At 38.2% G+C, this 18500-nt stretch overlaps 1 protein-coding gene across 2 annotated transcripts in view; it reads left to right on the forward strand.

The window, feature by feature from the left end:
- KITLG (KIT ligand) overlaps window positions 1-18500 on the forward strand; it is a 55808-nt gene that overhangs the window by 12355 nt on the left and 24953 nt on the right. For both annotated transcript variants that reach the window (XM_063322826.1, XM_063322827.1), the window contains exon 2: window positions 13258-13371. In XM_063322826.1, the coding sequence (XP_063178896.1) occupies window positions 13258-13371 (114 nt within the window). The remainder of the gene's footprint in view (window positions 1-13257; window positions 13372-18500) is intronic.

An 18500-nucleotide genomic window follows, 5' to 3' on the forward strand; every position in this document is an offset into this window, starting at 1 on the left:
ACAATTACCAGTCTGGAAAGCTTTTTGACACTAGGTATAATATGGCTTGAAAAGCAGCTTGATAAATGTCAGAGTGAGCCCAAGAGGTCACTTCCACTGAAAGAGGTAGTCCTAGTCTTCTCATCCTTGCATATCTCTTCTCCTCCTCCACTCATTCCTCAGGGATTAGTTTTCTGTCTGTGAGCTGAATTGGCTAGTCACTGTGAATTTACTGACTTGCAGAGGGGTCGGGTGAATGTCAGAGGGAGGGAAGCCACAGAGAAGGAGACACTGAGAGCCCTCGCTCAGCAGCAGGGAGCCCTTAGATTGCTTCAGACCATCTCATTAACCTCGAATGAAGAAAAAAGGGTTATACACTTAAGTAGGTAAAAAGCCATGGTTACTTTAGTTTACACTCTGAGCATGAGAGGTTGCTTATCTTGTAATTCATGCAATTAAGAAGAAATTTTCAAATAGGCATTATATTCTGTGAATGTGAATGACCGGGTTTCTTCCGTTTTCTGTGGCTACCAGAGTGATCATGTACCGATCTGACACTTCTTATTTTCCAAATCTTCATTGCCTTAATTGCACGAGTCAGATTTGGCCTAATTATAAACTCAATTTCATATACAACCATCTGCCAAAATTACCATCTGTAACAATTCAGCCTTTAGTTTTGAGAAAAGGAAAACCCTTTGAAATATATTGTAGCTGAACTCCAGTTACATGTGAAAGTAATGACAGCTGAGACATTTATACAGAAAGATCTTTCTTTCAGCACTTGAGTATGAATGGTTAGAACTCATGAAATTATTTTCAATGCTGACATGTTGCATAGGTCTAACCATTGAAAGACAGTGTATTTTCCATGGACCATCCCCGAAAGATACTCTTGTCCAGTACTTCAGTATCAAAGGGAAAAGGCGCTTAAAAGTATGTCCTCCCCTTTTAGGGGTGCATAGGAACTCAAAATATACTTGAGTTTCTGACGCAGTAATGCTGTCGCGGGCTTTTAACGTTACAGGAAGCATTTTGATGAGTACTGTACCATTTTTTGCCATCTGCAACTCACATTGTCCTGGAAAAACCTTATACATTGTTTCAATTTCCTTAAAATGGCCTTACCGGCAATTTGCTTTCTTGAAAAAAAAATAAAAATGCATATGTCTCATGAAAATAATTTCAGAAAGAACTTTTAAAATTAACAATGGCACAATGCATTTTAGTAAATCTTGAAAAAGGAATTGATGTTCGCTTGATGTGCAGTTGGAATAATAATCACTTAGGTATTTTTGACATATGGTAATATTTTCAATTTCGATGGAAAACTTAAAAAAACTTAGTTGATTTCTTCTTACTAATGTACCACGTTAATTGCTTTAAGGCAAGACATAACGTATTTGTAATTCCAGCTCGCTGAGGTAAATGGCTTATTGCCTGCCCAGTGCTTACATTGTCTTGCAAGCATACTTAAATGTTGTGAAGATTAGTTTCTAATTTGATGTGTCAGTTACCTGATTTGTCTGCAGTCCCACAAGCTGTAACTTCAAGGCATTTGAGATTAATCTCATCCATCAGTCTATCACTTTGGATAAATATTCTTTTCACAAAAAAACATAGATTCCTTCTAAATGTCCTTGGGGTTTTTTTCCCCAGTAAGAAAATGATTTAAATCTGGTGGTTTCTTTACTCTGTGCTGTTTGGAAACAGCTGAGGTAAACTTGCATGATTCTCACAAATATTTCCTGGCGCACTATTAATACTCACAGTTCGGCTTGTCAGGTACAGTGGTAAGAAAAAGTACAAAATCTAGATCTACGGAAAATGAATAGTTTTAAATAGGTCTAGGAAGAACTTCAGCCTAGCAATGTTGCTTCTGAGGGGCTCGTTGAAACTTGGTTTGATTATTGACAAATGTGAAGTCTTCTGCTCCAAATTTTTGAAAGGTAAGGTTTAAATTCAACACGCTCAAAGTCCTTAGGGTTTCTCCTGCATCTCCTGATAAAGGAAGATGAAAAGTTAGCACCAAAGCCAGAAGATGCAGGTGTCATTTTTCACTTTTGCTGGTTTTTTTTGGTGTGCTGGCATTTGAACGGCTTGCCTGTAGATGCTTTTAATCTTTTCCCCTGAAAAGTTCTCTTCCAGAAACCTCCTGCAGTTTTTGCAAAAATTGACTCTAGATTATTGTTAAAACATCCGCAGTGGCTGTTGATGGGGCCAGAAAAAAAAAGTTTTAAAACTCAAACTGTTTCTAACAAACTAGGCACTATTATTGTAAATTTTCCTCTGAATATTCACTTATGGCGCATGCTAGGTTTTCTATTGACTTAGCATAGGGTTTTGTACACAAGATGCTTGTAAAACACTGCGTTAAGTCTGTAAAGCCACATTTCTAAATCATCAATGGTATACAGGTACATCATTAATAGATATTGTGTCCAGTATAGTGGATTTCTTGATGAAATGAAAAATAGTGAGAAGGAGCAGAAAATAAAGCTATAGAAGATCATGACCTGGCCCCTTTCTGCAGCTGAGTTGTGTAATGGCAATCTTTCGTCCTACAGTAGAGCAGTGTGTGAAGAATATTTTTCATGCCTGTTAAATGCTCCAGGGTAATCATGTAGGTTTAGGATAGTGCTTATAAAAGTATTTCTTGAATTCCAAAAGAATGAGTAACAGCTTTTATTCCTTACGTTCATAATTCTAGGTGTCACTACTGGTGATGGAAGGAAACCTAAAATATCCCTTAAGTGCTTCTCAAAAGATCCAAGTTTTAAAATAGCTGAAAAGCAGAATGACCTTCTTTCATCAATGTAGTTGGTGCTGAAAACTTCAACCACAGGCTCAGCTAAATATCTGGTTCTCACCAACACTTTCCTCACCAACATTTTACAAGAGAAAAATAATCATAATTGGAACAGTTATCAACGGAGGTTTTGGGGGATCAAAGTGAAAACTTCTCAGTTCTGGCGCATTGTGATTTCCTGCTCCAAGCCTTTTTAAGCTGATGCAGGTGCTACTGTCTGGAATATATCCAGAGAAGCCAGCTTTTGTGTTTATAAATTGGGAATACCTTTTATGTTGGCTGTTATTTATCAATGGGAGAAACTGCTCTGACTAATGAGGAGCTCTCCCTGTTAAAAGTTGCATGACTTAAAGTGTTGATTTTAAGTTGTTTGCTCCTCTTCACTTCAGAAGCAACCACCTGGCTGGATACTGCATCCATTGTAATGGCCACAACAATGCTCAGTAAGAGGTAGGGTAATAATCTATTTACCTTTGCTGGAGAGAAGAGCCTGTGAAACTCAGGAACTATAGAGAGTAAGTGAATTCAATTTGTAATCTGAGAGGAGGTGAGACAAAGGGAGTGCTTTGTTTATTTCCCATGAGCTTTGGGGGTTTTCTGTTGCTTCTGTGTCATGGAGCCCTGGAAGTCAGATGGGCTTTTTAATTGGGCATAACAAAGACTCAGATACTAAGGCTGATCTCCATAAATATGTCACAAGAACAACCGGAAAGATGGGAGTATAACTACATAAACAAGAGCAGTGTTGCCATGAGAACACATTGGTATAAACTGCTATTAGTACACTTAAACTAGGCAGTACAAGAAGGCTTTTAACCATCGGAACAGTGAAGATCTGGAGCAATTTCCCAAGACACACCTCGAATACTGTGTTCGGTTTCCAGCCCCTCACTACAAGAAAGATATCGAGGTGCTGCAACAAGTCCAAAGAAGAGCAACGAAGCTGGTGAGGGGTCTAGAGCACAAGTCTTATGAGGAGCAGCTATGGGAACGGGAGTTGTTTAGTCTGGAGAAAAGGAGGCTGAGGGGCGACCTTTTCCCTCTCTACAACTACCTTAAAGAAGGTTGTAGTGAGGTGGGATCAGTCTCTTCTCCCAAGTAGCAAGTGATAGGTTGAGAGGAAATGGCCTCAAGTTGCGCCAGGGAAGATTAAGATTGGATGTTAGGAAAACTTTCTTCACCAAAAGGGTTATCAAGCATTGGAACAGGCTGCCCAGGGAAGTGGTTGAGTCACTGTCCCTGAATGTATTTAAAAGACGTGTAGATAGACACGGCACTTAGGGACATGGTTGGACTCGGTACTGTTAGGTTTAAGGTTGGACTTAATGATCTTAAGGGTCTTTTCAAACCTAAATGATTCTATGATTCTATGATTATTCCCTCCACTCCCAATTTACTTCTCCACTCTTTCTATTTGTTTTTATCCAGTTCTGTTCTAAATGTAAGCTGTCTGTGGCATCAAAGGAGTGGGATATAACAGAACTGGAGCCTACTTGTCCCACGAGTTAGCTGAAGCCCACAGTGACTTTGAAAACTGATACCTGCTGTTGAATAGGGCAAATAAAGTCAGTCTAGAAATTTATGCTCCAGGAATACCAGTTTTTTGATTGCCTGTTGTGGAGGATGGCCCAGACCTATCCCTGTATGTTGGAATTTGAGTTACTGATACCATTTGCCTTAGTAGCAAATGATGCCAGAGCTTTTCTGGATGGGCTGCAGAGTACTGCATTTGACTGATGTTGGTCATGAGATCTTCACAATGGCAGAGGGAAAGCTGCTGGAGTTCAATCCCGTGGTCTTTGTCATGATGCAAACTCCTGTAGACCACCAATGTAGGCAGCAGCTTGAAAAAGTCAGGAAATGAATAGTCTCACAATATATAGTACAATACTGATGTGAAAAAATATCATCCTTCGGCACTGTCAAAGCTTATACTGGTGTCAGCATATCCGAGGGATCCAAACTGTTCTTTAATCACATCTAAGCTTGTAATTGTAAGGATGTAATACAATTAAGGTAGGTGGATGAAACACACTTCATCTGGACTGGACTGGCGTCTAGTTTTAGTCTGTCTTTGGCAATTATCCTTTTGTAATGAGGTCTCTCATATTGAGCAGGTCAGAGAAATTAGTTCTGAATTTATATCCCTATAAAAATACAGGACCTGTCAGGGATGTTGTCAAAGAAATTCAGAGTTCAGAAACAGAACAGTGTCTGGCTGAGGACATGTCTTTAGTTTAAGACCAAGTTGACCAGTCTGTGATTTATATTTCAAAAATCATCCCCTGCTTTTACAAGAAAGTATAATAGGATTGAAAAGGAAAAAAAAAAGAGGAAAAAAGAAAAAAATGCCTAGAAACTTCTTAATTTCAGATAAGAATATTTTTTCCTGGGGTTCTCTTTCTACGGGCTCAAGCATGAACTGAAAACTCTTCAGATTTATAATACCACTTACTTTTCAGCAAAGTTTATGTGCATGAAAGAGTAAGAATACACTTAACCTGTTTTAATTCATACTACAAATGAAATACTAGGGAGGACAGAGACATTTTCATCATGTACATGTACATAAGTTTTATCATATGCCAAGTATCAAAATAGCTGATGTTTTCACTGTTCTTTTTTTTTTTTTTTTTATTTTGTCAGTGTAATAGTTCTCCCAACCCAAATTCCATGTACTTTGTAGCAGATGGTAAGAATTAAAGATCCAGTACAGAATTTCTTTAACAGCTCATAATCCATTTCCTTTACTGGTGCTTAAAGGTCTAAGATTAAAAAGGGTGGCTCTGTATGCATTTTCATTATAATTCAAAAGAATATTCAAGATAGTGCATTTTTTTGCACAAACTTGTCAAACAAGCAAGGCGTCTGAAATAAATCTTTAAAAACAATCTTTAATTTAAAGTATTTTACTTCAGAGAATGTCTTTTCATTCCCTGAGGAAGTCAAATCATCCACCTCCATACAGTGTGAGAATCTTGTCCTTCCTGCCAAGATAATCTTGTATCTTGCTTTGCCTTCTCCTTTCAATTACTTAAAAATGCCTTTGGATTTATGCTAGAAAACTCTTTCGTAAGTTCCCAAGAGAAAAAAAAAAAAAAAAAGACAACTTCCTCTTGGGAGTTTGTGGGAGGTTTTGTTGAGTCAACTGAAATCTGGTCTTCTGCTTATTTCTATTTTGATTGTGTAGGTATTTTGGATCTCAGTGTCTCTGTTAACAGAATAAGTAAATATTGGTCTTTATCACCCTGAAGTGGGATAAAAAAATGTAAGATTTCAGTACCAATCCTGGAGGATTTTAATGAAACTTTACAAGGAGGGGAAAAAAAGATCTCCTGCCACTAAGTATGTCCTAAAAAGACTTGTACTAAGAGCAGGACCTCTGAAGGTCCTCATAGTCTCTGATTATGACTTAACAGGAAGATTTCTTTCAAAATTTATGTTTGGTGTTTTTTTTTTTTATTTTTAACTTTTCTTACAATTGAAACGTTTTTGTCCATAAAACTCCTGGTTCTTTGCAGACCTAGAATGTCACCTGATGGATGACTATCAGTAAATATTTATTTGAATGTTGTTAACACAAGCTCCAGAGGCAACATCCATATATAATTACCTGTCTCTTGGTAACTTCACTTCCCAGTGTTTGAGAACTAAACAAACTGGCTGTCATCCAGGACAGATTTGGGATGCATGGAAGCTGCCTGAATCCCTGGCTGTCAAGTGAGATTAAGGAGTGGGCAAAATTTATTATGGAGCAGATAACATTTTTAAAGAGCCAAAGCCAGCATTTTTAGGACAACCAAATATTTCACATTGGTATCCTTACAGGGATGGAAAATAAATACATAAATTTACACATCAAACCCACTGGTTTTAGTTGTAATTACAAATTACCTGGATTGCATGGATTTGCAAGGCAAACTCTATATCAATTTACACTTCCTCTTGCTTATCATGTTCCTGTCGTTTCCAGCTGAAGCTCACAAACCAAACACAGCAGGAGTTTGGTTGCACCTTATTCAGTGCAACAGGAGCATGTTGGCTGGAGCAGCCTGCTGCTTCTGCATCTGTCAAGGAGAGCTGGAAGGGGTAGAGGATGATGGCAACTGGCCTGAGGTTGCATGAAATGAAGCTGGCGTATAGTCTAAGCAGCTTCCTAGTTTTCCCAAGATCTGGATGGCGGGAAAGAATAGTGTGTTTTATCATTTTCTCAGCACAGTAAGACTATGCATCTTAAATTTTTCTGTCTCAGGAAAAAGATGTGCATAACTTGGCAGAACTAGAGAATGGTTTCTTCTTTCAGCAGAAAAAAAAGTAGTGAAGAAAAAGTAGTTCTACATTAGCATCTAACAGGTTTGGAACTATTTTTATCCATTGACCTGAATAGAGCTATTTTTGATTCATTAACAGTGTACCTTAGAAGGGAACAAGGTCTGTAAGCATCTGAATACAGCAGTTGGCTTTTTCTTTGCTTATGTGGCTGGTGGAGTCTGGCAAGCGCCACTTTATTTAGCATTCTGCCACCAAAAGGAAATTTAGCTGAAAAATCCTGCTCTTGTCAATTGTCATTAGGCATTCCAGAAGTCCCTCAAGGGAAAGCAAGTGAGTGTTCAAAGGTTTAGGGGGAAGAGATTTTATGGGCGGGAACATCATGGAAAGGCAGATCCAGAATGTCACAAAAAGATTAAACAGCTGTGAAAGCAGGTTACCCATTGAACTCATGTGAACGTAGGGGGCAGTGGCACCTCTCACTGCTTATATTTGTAACAATAACTTATTATTTTCCTTCCCCTTTTCCCCATGAAGTACCCTTGTATTATGTATTTTAAATATTATATGCGGAACTGGGTAGAAGAGCATCCTGCATTTTATAAATAACTGAATAATTGTTCAAATATTTCATATCTAAACCACTCAAAACTTAATTTGAAAAAGTGAGCAGCATTTCTGTAGTCTATGTTTAAATCAGAATCCAAATAAATCACTCCGATGCTCCCTGATGAATTTTGTTTACTTTTATCATCATTCTCCCTACTACACATCATTGTTAAAAAAAAAAGAAAGAATAGTATCAAGTCACTAGAAAAATATGCATCTGCTTTTTGTAATCATAACAAAGCCTGGAGGGTGTGATCCAGAAATTTTTAGGTGTCTCGCCCCGGCAGGGTGACTCACTGAGCTGGAGTTAGCCTCCGTTTTGCTCAATGGACTGACAAAAGGTTGTTCAAGAAAACTCACATGTTGACTGGGGAGCTTCCCAGAAGTTAGGGTGCCCAGATGGAGGAGCATGTGCGAGAGGAGGATACACATAAATGTTCTCATGCCTGTGCAGCAAGCATGTCTTTTTTTTCTACATAATGGCTTGCCAGTGTAAAATGCATACATGTTCTGAAAAATAAGGGTCAGGAATACCAGAGTACCCCCAATTTGGACCCTCTGGCTAGGAAGCCATCATAGGTGGGGCAGTGCCTGCAGTGGTAATTGCAAGGTAGATATCACAGGAATATAGATACCTGTGAGCTGGAATTAGCTTGGTTAGAGGAAATTTAACCCAGATCTGTCACTCATTAGTGAGCATCTGAGTTGATAGGCTATTATATTTGGTTAGACTAGCCAGTCTTTTGCAGGACAATGATGAGCGTACACTAGGCTTAATGCTTCAACTATGTGTTATTCAGGGATCAGGGAGTGGTTCCTCCAACTGCATTGAAGTCATCTCCAGGGTACCTGAGAGCGTTTAAGGACCTTTCCAGTTCCAAATGTGCTTGCCGAAATACTTCACTGCTTCCAGACTAGGTGGTCATGTCTGGGTGACTTTTTTCCCACAATTAACTCACTTTTTTTGGGCTTGATCAATATTTAGCATTTAAGTACTATTTAGGCACAGCCATTTAGAGGACTAAAGTTAGCACTGTCATTTGCATCGGTGAAGGTATCACTGAACACCATGAAAATGAGAATTGGATTACACTCTGTATAAATGTTCTTCTTTCACTTCAAGATTTCTCCACGATCACAGTAAATTTCTTAATTAGTTAAAGACACTTCTTCTATGACTTTAATTATCTCTAGCGCAGCTACATAACTAAACAGATTAGGAGACATATGAAAGACTTATTGTGCTTTTATGCTTCTGGATGTTTTCTGGTTAAAAAAAAAAAAAGTCAAGAAATATCTTTTCTTGCTGCTTTCATTTTCTCTGAATCTTTTTACAAAAGGCTTTTTAAGGCATAAGTATGAACATTAAGTTAGCTATCCGTGACTGACCAGCCAATGTTGTCTATGTCAGAAGTTCACAAGCTGCTCCTCAGCAAAGCAGCACGCAAAGACTGCCTGAGGAACCAACAATGAGAGATATTCCTACCCCAGCATTAGCAGAAGTGAAAAATAAATTTGGGAAGCCTAGCCCAGGGTGAATATTGTTCCACATTGTCAGCTAACCCTACTACAGCTGGGACTTGGTTGTGGTTAATTGGATGATTTGCTCAAGAAACTGGGCTGAAAAATTCCGTGGCTAACATGATTTGAATGCAAGAAATTTTATAATGACGAACTCTCTCATCTGTGTAGTTACTAGCTCTCCCTGTCCTTAATGATTTTTTTTTTTTTGCGTTTTATTATTTATCTTTTTTTTGGGGTGTGGGGGGTGATTTCTCCCTGCTTATGATTAGAATTGTTATCAGTATGAACTAGATATTTGGAAATGTCCAGACTTTCCAATGTTTGGCTTATTTAGCAATATGGTATTCCCCTTGCTGCTTTCCACTTAAGGAATTAGCTGAACATTAACCAGCGTGATTAAGGAGTTTTGATAGCATACTGTGAAAAAGATGCTAAAGCACACATTCAGCAGCCTTTGTCAACACTCCAGATCATAAATGAAAAAAGTTGTTGATTTACAACTGAAAGTACGGCCTTCAACACATTGGATGGCTAGCTAAGTCTCTAAAATGCTGTTAACTGAAATAGATTTCGGCTTATAAGGAATCGTAAAAATAATGTGCAAAATGACCAAAAAGTGTGTACTTGAAATCTTTAATTTGAATTATCCTTTCCAGTCTAATAATTATTATTCCCCTTTCACAAAAGCAACTTAAATATTCAGTATTTAAGAGATTTCAGAATGTAAAAGCAATTGAATAATTTTTGAGCCAAAACCAGGAAGAGGCCCTCTTGTGTACAGGTCTGCCTCCTGTCTGCCATATATCTTCAATTTGAAGCTGGTAGATGATGTGTGATTAAATCCTGTGGCCAGCTTTGAAATCCCATTTTAGCTTAGAAGTAATTATGTATGGAAATCTGTTGTGAGTACTGTGTGGGTAACTCTCATTTATGGTTAGTAAAGTGTAAAACTGGAATCCCTATTTATAAAGCTGTTGGTTAACCTTCCCTTTTGTTCTGTCCTTGATTTAATTCAGTCTGTTCAAGTTTTGTTCAGACAGCAGGTTTCGTCATTAGTAAGTAACACAAAAATAGCTTAGCTCTTTGATCTATACAGTCCTTACATACAATGTGCCTGTAGGCATGTGTAATATAAATATTTTGTAAGTGCAAATAATTAAAAGATTTTGGATAATAAGTGTGTTGAAACTAGCAGTATTTTGCAGATTTTCAGTTCCTGTTGTATGACACAGGGAAGAAATAAGCAAGAAAAGCCTCAAATCACCTCAAAATTTACAAAGCCTTTGTTTTTAATAGCAGTTACAAAAAATACTATATTCTTAAATCCCATTATTTACATAGAAAAAAAAGTGTATTCTTACTGATTTGCATAATTATAGTATAGTGTATACACACTATACATATATACACATATATATACACACTATACATATATACACATATATACATATACACATATATACACACTATAGTGTGCAGTGATTTTAAGGCTGATGTATGGGGTTTTTTTAGATGCAGAAGTATGAAAATGGACAAGATTTATTTAGAGTGTGCTGCTGCTTTTATTAATATTGCTCGACTGATCTGGCAAAAAAGTATTTCCAGTTAAAATGTTTTGTCACTTTTTTGATTATTAGACTGTTAGGTTAAACATCATCCTATGGCAGTGACACAAGTCAGTGAACAAATCCCATCTTCCTTTACATACTACTCAGTATTGAGGAACCCAGTAAAGAAATTGGCAGTTTCTGGCATGGACTCCATCTCCAAAAAACACATCAGGGAAATGTCCCGGAACCCCAGCGAGCGTAACTGCTAGTGTACTGTTTAACGCTGAAGGTAGAACTACGTTTTTTTAATTCTTGAAAGCAGTATAGTTAGGCCATTTTGGAACCAGCTGTTATGAACTTTTTGCCTTTTTTATAACAATTTTGTTCCAAAAATCACTAGTGGGAAAGTAGTCTGTTAACTTAAGGTCCCCTTTGGTTTCCTCTGTGATTGTGGAGCTTATGTGAGGCGAGGGAGACGTTTCTTTGACCACTTAAAGCTAGTTCTTAAACAACTCGGAGCTCCTACACACTGCAAGGAGCTCTCAAAGGTCCTCTCAGAGACTAGTAGCATCTTTGTTTCATCTCCCCAGAGCTTGAGTTGTTCATATATGTAAAACTGTAAAGTTTCATATAGCATAAGATACAGATGTTTTGTAAGAAAGACTGCTAAGTACCTAACTTCAAGTTAGGAACTTATTCTCAATTCTTCACAGAGGTAATTATTCTCAATAATTATTTGTACAAATAGTAAATTAAAAGTATTTCTGAATGCTAGTTTTGTCGAAGCAAGAGGCATTCTCAAAAGACATGCTGCATATTGAATATGTACTTTGCACAGAATATTTTTGATTTCTTTGTGTGTAAGTCTACCCATCATCATGAACCTGTGGCATCTGAAGGTAGTTTAGGGAAAGCCAAGTGCAGGCTCCACCAAAACGGGCAGTCCTGGCCTGTCCCATCAGTAACAGGCCATTTCTGCTGTCTCAGTTACCTGGATCAGAAAGCTGGTCTGCCTGAAAAAATGTCACAGGAAAACAAAGACGGAAGTTGCCTGCCTGGTACAGCTGGCTAAACCATCTCGCCAGTGCAAGAGGCAGGGGGAGGAGGCTGGTTTGCCTGTTGCAGTAGCAGCCCACACTGCTTTTGCCTAAATGAGTCAGGAAATCGTATTCTAAGAGAGCAAATGACCAGTTTTCCTTGAGATGTAAGATACATATAAGATTTAAGAGACAGTACAAGAGAGAGATTTACTTGTCATGTAACAGCTCTAGGGAAAGTACCTGGCACAGTTCTGTCATGTTTCCCGAGCACTCCTTATTATCATGCTTTCTTAGCCCCTCTAGGTTACTATAATAATACTTAATCTTTTAAATCTGTGATTTTCTCTTTCTGCTTTCCTAAAGAGCCTCGTCTGTGTTGTTTGATTTGCTTTGATTTTAAATTGAAAGTATTCGAAGGCAGGGCTGGAGACGGGAGCTCTCTGCCTGCTGCAGGGATCAGATGAGGCTGAGATGCATCTTGGTTTGTGCAAAAGCAAATTCTGGTCTCAGTCCTGCCCTCATGGAGGCTCGGGAGCCTGCACAGGCAAATTCCATACTTGCAGTGAATGTACACCATCATCGGCCCCTGCTGACAGCTGGCACAAGAAGCTTCACAACCCGAGGCAACTTTTGATTATCCATAACTTAAATGCTTTAACATTCTGGAAATAAAGATCTGCAGCTTCAACTTGGCACAGGGCTCTGTGGGAAACCAGCGAAGCACAAGGAACAACAGAAGGCGAGGAAGTTCAGGCAGTGTAGCCAAGGAGACACCCAGGTGCATCGCAGCTAGTTATCTGGTGCTTTTCTGGCTGAGTCTCACAAGCCTGTGTGAGTACATTACATTGCCGTTCCTAATAGGATTTAGGAGGGGAACGTAGTGCCAAAGCCAGGCTGACGCCCCTGAGAGGCCAGGGCACGTCACTTAGAGAAAACGTATTGTATTGCTTCTTGAGGTCTCAGTATTTGGGCAGAGTCCAGTTGTGGTTTAGCTTGCAGTGTAAAGTACCCGAATGTAGTGGCTGTGATTGTGAACTTTCTCCTGTTATCTCGCTGTGGTGTGGTATCATTTTATTCCTTATCATCCATTATCACATTAGAGGCACAGGTTTATCAAATACCTTATCAGGTGAATGGCAAGTATTTAGCTTTATGATGAAGAATATTGCAAAGTTTGTCTCATTCTCTTCTTTAATATCTGTGAACTTTGCAGAAACTCACCTAAGCGATGGCTCAATACCAGGTTTTTTCCTTTATTACTCTGAAGTCACTTGCCTCCAGAAAAGATCAATTAAGTGCTTTTCTGTGGATCCCTGCTGTGAATGTTATACTGTAATGGTACGACTATGTCCTCATGAAAGTTGAAGGGTATTGTTGCATCTAGACTTTGTATATGAAAACATCAGTACAATATTTTACTTCACATTTGGAGATCACTTACTTGGGATTTCTTTTTTTTTTTTTATTTAATAAATAGACTTGGATTATCACTTGCTTTTGTCTTCAACTACTCCTACTTAATCCTCTTGTCAAAGCCCAGAGTTCCTGCGGGAATCCAGTGACAGATGATGTGAATGACATTGCAAAATTGGTAAGTAGCTTTTATTTTAAATTATTCTTTATGTTAAACAATAATCAGTAGATAATGGCACTTAAATTTTTAAGCAAAGTTAGTAAATCTATATTAGAACCAGGGGAATATGAAAAAAAGGATAAATAAATCCATCAATGTCTGTCACTTGATCAAAACCAAAATCTTTATTGCAGAGACTAGAGAATAGTTTCAGAGTTCATTGAAGAGTTGACCTTCTTGATAAGCTGGAGCATAGGTACATATGTATTTTCCTCCCTCCAGACTTCCATAAAAATTATCAAAATTCTTGATTTCCTCAAATGTTGTATGGGATCAGATTGCTTCCCGTGTAGATGAAAGATTATTGTCTTTGTGTGTCTGATTTGTGTGGAGCAGACTGGCAGCAAACACAACTGAAATGAACCAGAAGTCTTTACCTTAGGTACATGGGAAACTTGTGCCATATATAAAAATAGTATTAGGCATCATTGTAGCAATCAAGGCAATAACAATTGAACAGCTCTCACAGTCTTTGGGTGTGAGTGGGCTACACTTATTGTCTGTTTCTCTCTCTACTTGCTGTACCTAGAAGTTTAAGTCTGAAGGACTCACAAACTGAATTCATTTAAGTACATTTTAACTGTTACTTAATCGAGCAGTGCATTAACGTGAAAAACTGCATGTCCGTGTGTGAAGTCAGTTGGTATTTTACTCCACTCTATTGAGGTCAGCGATTATGCTAACTTGCAGTAGTGCAGGATCTAACACCAAAGATTTTAAGAAAGAATATATACTGAAACTTAACAAGCATACCTTCATCTACATATTGATGTAGATGAAAATTATGGCTTCATTATGGAAAAAAAGTTGCAATAACCAGCATTAATTTTATCAAGCACTTAATTTGGAGTCCCTTGCATTTTCTGCCAGGGTAATGTTCTTAACTTGTTTTCTTCGGGCATTGTTACATACATTGGCACATAGTGTGAAGCTCTGGGGTGCTCTATAGTCCTACTCAAATGCTTAGTGCATTAGTCCTTTTAGGCAGAATTCTGGTGTGTTGGCATGTTTATTCAAGATAATAGTTCATCTCTTGAAAGAGAATTAAGCTTTGATTTAAACCTGTTGAAATCCCGTGAGGGCTGGTGAAATTGTCTGGTACGGGGTTAGCAATAACTTTTTGTCAATTATGTATCCTCAGAAAAAATGCTTTAACTTTCCCTTTAGTACCACTTAAACTTCAAGAATGTATAAAAGCAGGTTACAAAAATTTGCATGCAGCTTGAGCAATCAGAATTGCTTTTGAAATAAATTCTGAAAGAAACCTAATATCATAAAAATTAGGTTAGTCTTTAATTTGACTGTGACTTTCCATATCATGTTCCTACACCTTCCTCCAGACCAGTCCAGGAACTGCAGTTTTTGCAGCACTATGTCTCCATACGCCCACCCTCCTCCACATTCCCTCTTAGTTCTCCACATGCAGCGTGGTCACTAGTTCCCTCCCGTGTCCCCGTAGGCACGATCCCTGCCTGAGCAATGTTTTGAGATCTTGCCGGATTTGTATCCCCGTTTGCTTGGGCTGCTGGCTGGGCGGGAAGGACTTCGTGTGGCGACTATTGCGGTGTATGTGCTGCTTGTCCTGGAAGAAAACCTCTGCCAACTGTCCAGCTTGCCCTGCGCTTCTGAGGGTAGGACTCAGCCGGGTAGGACTGAGCTTCTCCCACTCCTCAGTGAGGATGCTGTACGATCCTTCTTCTGACTGTCACCCATACCTTTCAGATCTCACTACTAAATGCAAAATTTGGGTGAAGTCAACTGGCAAGTTTAAAGATATTTTGGGCTGGAGAAATAACAGAGAGACGCAGAAAATACAAAGCCCAGACACCTGGATTCTCTCTGTCTTGAGTTGTGCATCTGAGAATGTTTTAAGGAAAGTCTGTATCCCCATTTTGTCTGTGTTAATATTTGCATAGATTTTTCATATGGAAATAATTTCTATAAAGCCACTTGAGAATTGAAAATGATAACATGGAAATAAGTTTAGTATCTTAAATTTAGTATAAGAACTCTTGGTTTCAATTGAACTGACTATATTCCAAGTTAGTTATTCTCTTTTGAAATGCTACACCATGACAACATGACATTGAGAACAAAATGAAAAAAAAATATAATAAGGCTTACAGTACTTTTAAAACAAAATATCACTAGCTGACAGTATGAATACGGGAAGGGAGAAGTTCACAGAGAATCCTGACAGATCACATTACTTTGCTAAAGAGTACAATTTTTTTATGCTATATGGAGTATAGTCTTAGTACATAGAATCCGGACTCTAACATGATTTTGCTTAAAAATATAGTTCAGGAGACTGTTCAACTCTTATAAATTACTTTAAATGTTTTTGTATCACTTCTCCTTTTTGAAACAAAATATGCTCATTGAATTAAGGAATGATATTCTGATGACTTACATCTTCAAAATTAGATGTAGCACCCATAGGGTGTCGGGTTCGTTATTGATCCTATTGGCCTTTAAAAGTCTTAGTTCTCCACTGATCCAAAGACTTTGTGCGCTGCATACAGTGTCTAATAAATGTCCTCCCCTTTCACACTGAGAACAAATTGTAGCACCGAGGATTTCACAGAAGCTAATGTTACGTGTACAGTTATTGCCCACAGTTATTGTGATGTTATCGACAAGCTCTATCACACTTGCTGGGAGTGGTATGATAGTTGTTTCTAACGGCTTTATTCTCAGCCACGCTGTCATGTTCTTTAAACACTTTTGTCCATAGTCATGAGTATAGTCCCATATCTATGTGCAATAAACTTGCCGTTCAGCAGTAGTCCCATCATTTAGTTCAGGATATTGGCTTCTTTTCCTGCTGTCTCATCACAAATGCTCAGACATCAGCTTAGATTCAGTATGGCCTGAATCCTCCACTGAAGCAGATTATGATCTCTTCACCTCCCCAAAATGTTAGTCTTCTCTGTGCCTTTTCTCCTCACTGTAAATGTATATCACCATCTCCCCCCAGCAATTCGGGTCTATAACAAAGGTGTCCATTTTGGCTCTTGATGCTTCACAGATCCTTGTATGTTCACTTTTCAAACCTCCATGTTTGGGGTTTTTTTCTGTCGTAATAGGAAAAAAAAGTTTTTGTAGCTCTCTGTCCATAAAAATTCACTTTTCTTTCAAATCCTTGGTGGATAAAAATCCAGTTTACTGAAAAGTCTTTTTCTGGCTTCAACTTCTGTAATTTTGCCCTTCTGTCTGTTAATTTGCTGCTCTGACCCTGTATCTTCTACTTTTTTCCTTCAAGCTGTTCCTCCTTTTTTTCATTATCAACGGCAAGCTTCTTGGTTTTGTCTTCAAAGGCTCTAACTATTAACACTGCCTGTGATGTCTTAACACATGCTGAGTTTGCCCTCTTTGCTTCTCCTCATTATTTCCATGGTATCTGCTACTCTGTTTGTGGCCGCAGGAAGGGTGCTCCTTGATGAGCTTCAGGTACATTCTCATCCTCTTCCTATCTCATGCTAGAATTCTTTGCAGCGTGAATCCATATCCCTCTTCTTTCTTTTTCCTACTCTATTCTTCCCTACCTCTACTGCAGTTCACCTACAGCTTGCAAAACAGTGCCACAGTTACCTACCAACCTCTTTTGCCTGTAGCTTTGTACATCTTAGTCTTTATTTGTTTATTTGGTTCAGGGCTTCTTGTTCAAAGTACCATAAACCCCTTATATCACTGGCAGAAAACCCCTGAGCATGGCTGTGGCTGTGTTCTGCTCGACTGTATTGTGTTCTAGGAATATGAGAAGAACATGCCTTAGTCAACTCTTTCTGTGAATATAGACCAGGGATGTCTACTAAGCCTAAGCTGTTGGAGAATAAATAAGGCACACAGTGCAGTGCCTGAAAATGTGGGTCATTTGCCAATCAACTTTGTGTTGAGTAATAAATTGAGGACAGATGTATGGTGTAACTTGCTTTCAGTGGTGTTAACCTGGCTTTTCACTAGCATCATACTAGACTCATACCAGAAGCTAGAATCGGAAAGAAAGAGCGGATTCAGTAACAATAAGCATCAATAACAAAGAGCATTAATCAAATTAAGACCAAATCACACAGGTATCTGTTCATACAAAAAAACTTGTATTTTCTGTAAGATTGAATTTATTCAAATCTTTACAATATAATTTTGTCATATGAAGAATGTGTCCTAAGTAAAATGATTTTAAGAAGCAAAGAATAATCTTGTTTGTTTGTTTTTTAATAGCGTGAACTTTAAAAGAGCAGAATTTCATACCTATAGAGAATGAAAGTATTTAAAGAGTATTCATTCTGCATTACCAATTGCTTGAACTCCTGCTTCTTTTTTAATGAAGATGTCTGGAGGGAAACACATTACTTGATGAACAAATGTTCTGTATTATGAAACTGTAATTGCAGCACCTGTCAATAAAGCCTGTCCCCATTGTTCTTTTCAGCACAGTAAGTCGTCAGAAAGCTGCATTGCTGTAATTGTGAGTCTGATTTTGCATAAGAATTGGGAATCTGTTGTATATATGTTTGTTAAATATGAACATCAACTTTACATATGAGTAGCATTTTCACTGAGCTGTGCAGTGTCTATAGAATGTACCTACATATTTTGTTTCCATCCATTAACAAAATCTAAGATACTTCTTATACGATGATCTACTTCTCTAAAGTAATTTTTTTCTTTTGAATGTTGGAAGCCCAAACAACAGTCAGCATTTACTGATCAGGTTGCCTGTTGGAGACACGCTGTTTCAAACACTTTGCCTTCACATTGCATCTTTGCTGTAAATGTGTACTTTACACTCTCTGCAACATTTGATATTTATTTTTAAATGGATCTAACTCTCCTGAGTGAAAGGGTTATAAAAAATGATCCAGTGTTGTTATCCTGCAGATAATCTGCCACTATGGCTGTAAGAAGTGTGAACGGAAATCGTTAGCATGTTGTCGTAAGCCAAATGATGAAGATTTTATTAACTGCTTCATTAGCAGATGAGATAGATAGAGTAGATTGCAGAGATGATGGACAGAAAGTGGAAGCTCCTGCAGGAAAAAAAAGCCAAGGATGCAAAGAAGGGAGATGCAGAGACATTAAAG

The sequence above is a fragment of the Chroicocephalus ridibundus genome, chromosome 1 (assembly GCF_963924245.1).
Source record: "Chroicocephalus ridibundus chromosome 1, bChrRid1.1, whole genome shotgun sequence".
Taxonomy (NCBI): domain Eukaryota; kingdom Metazoa; phylum Chordata; class Aves; order Charadriiformes; family Laridae; genus Chroicocephalus; species Chroicocephalus ridibundus.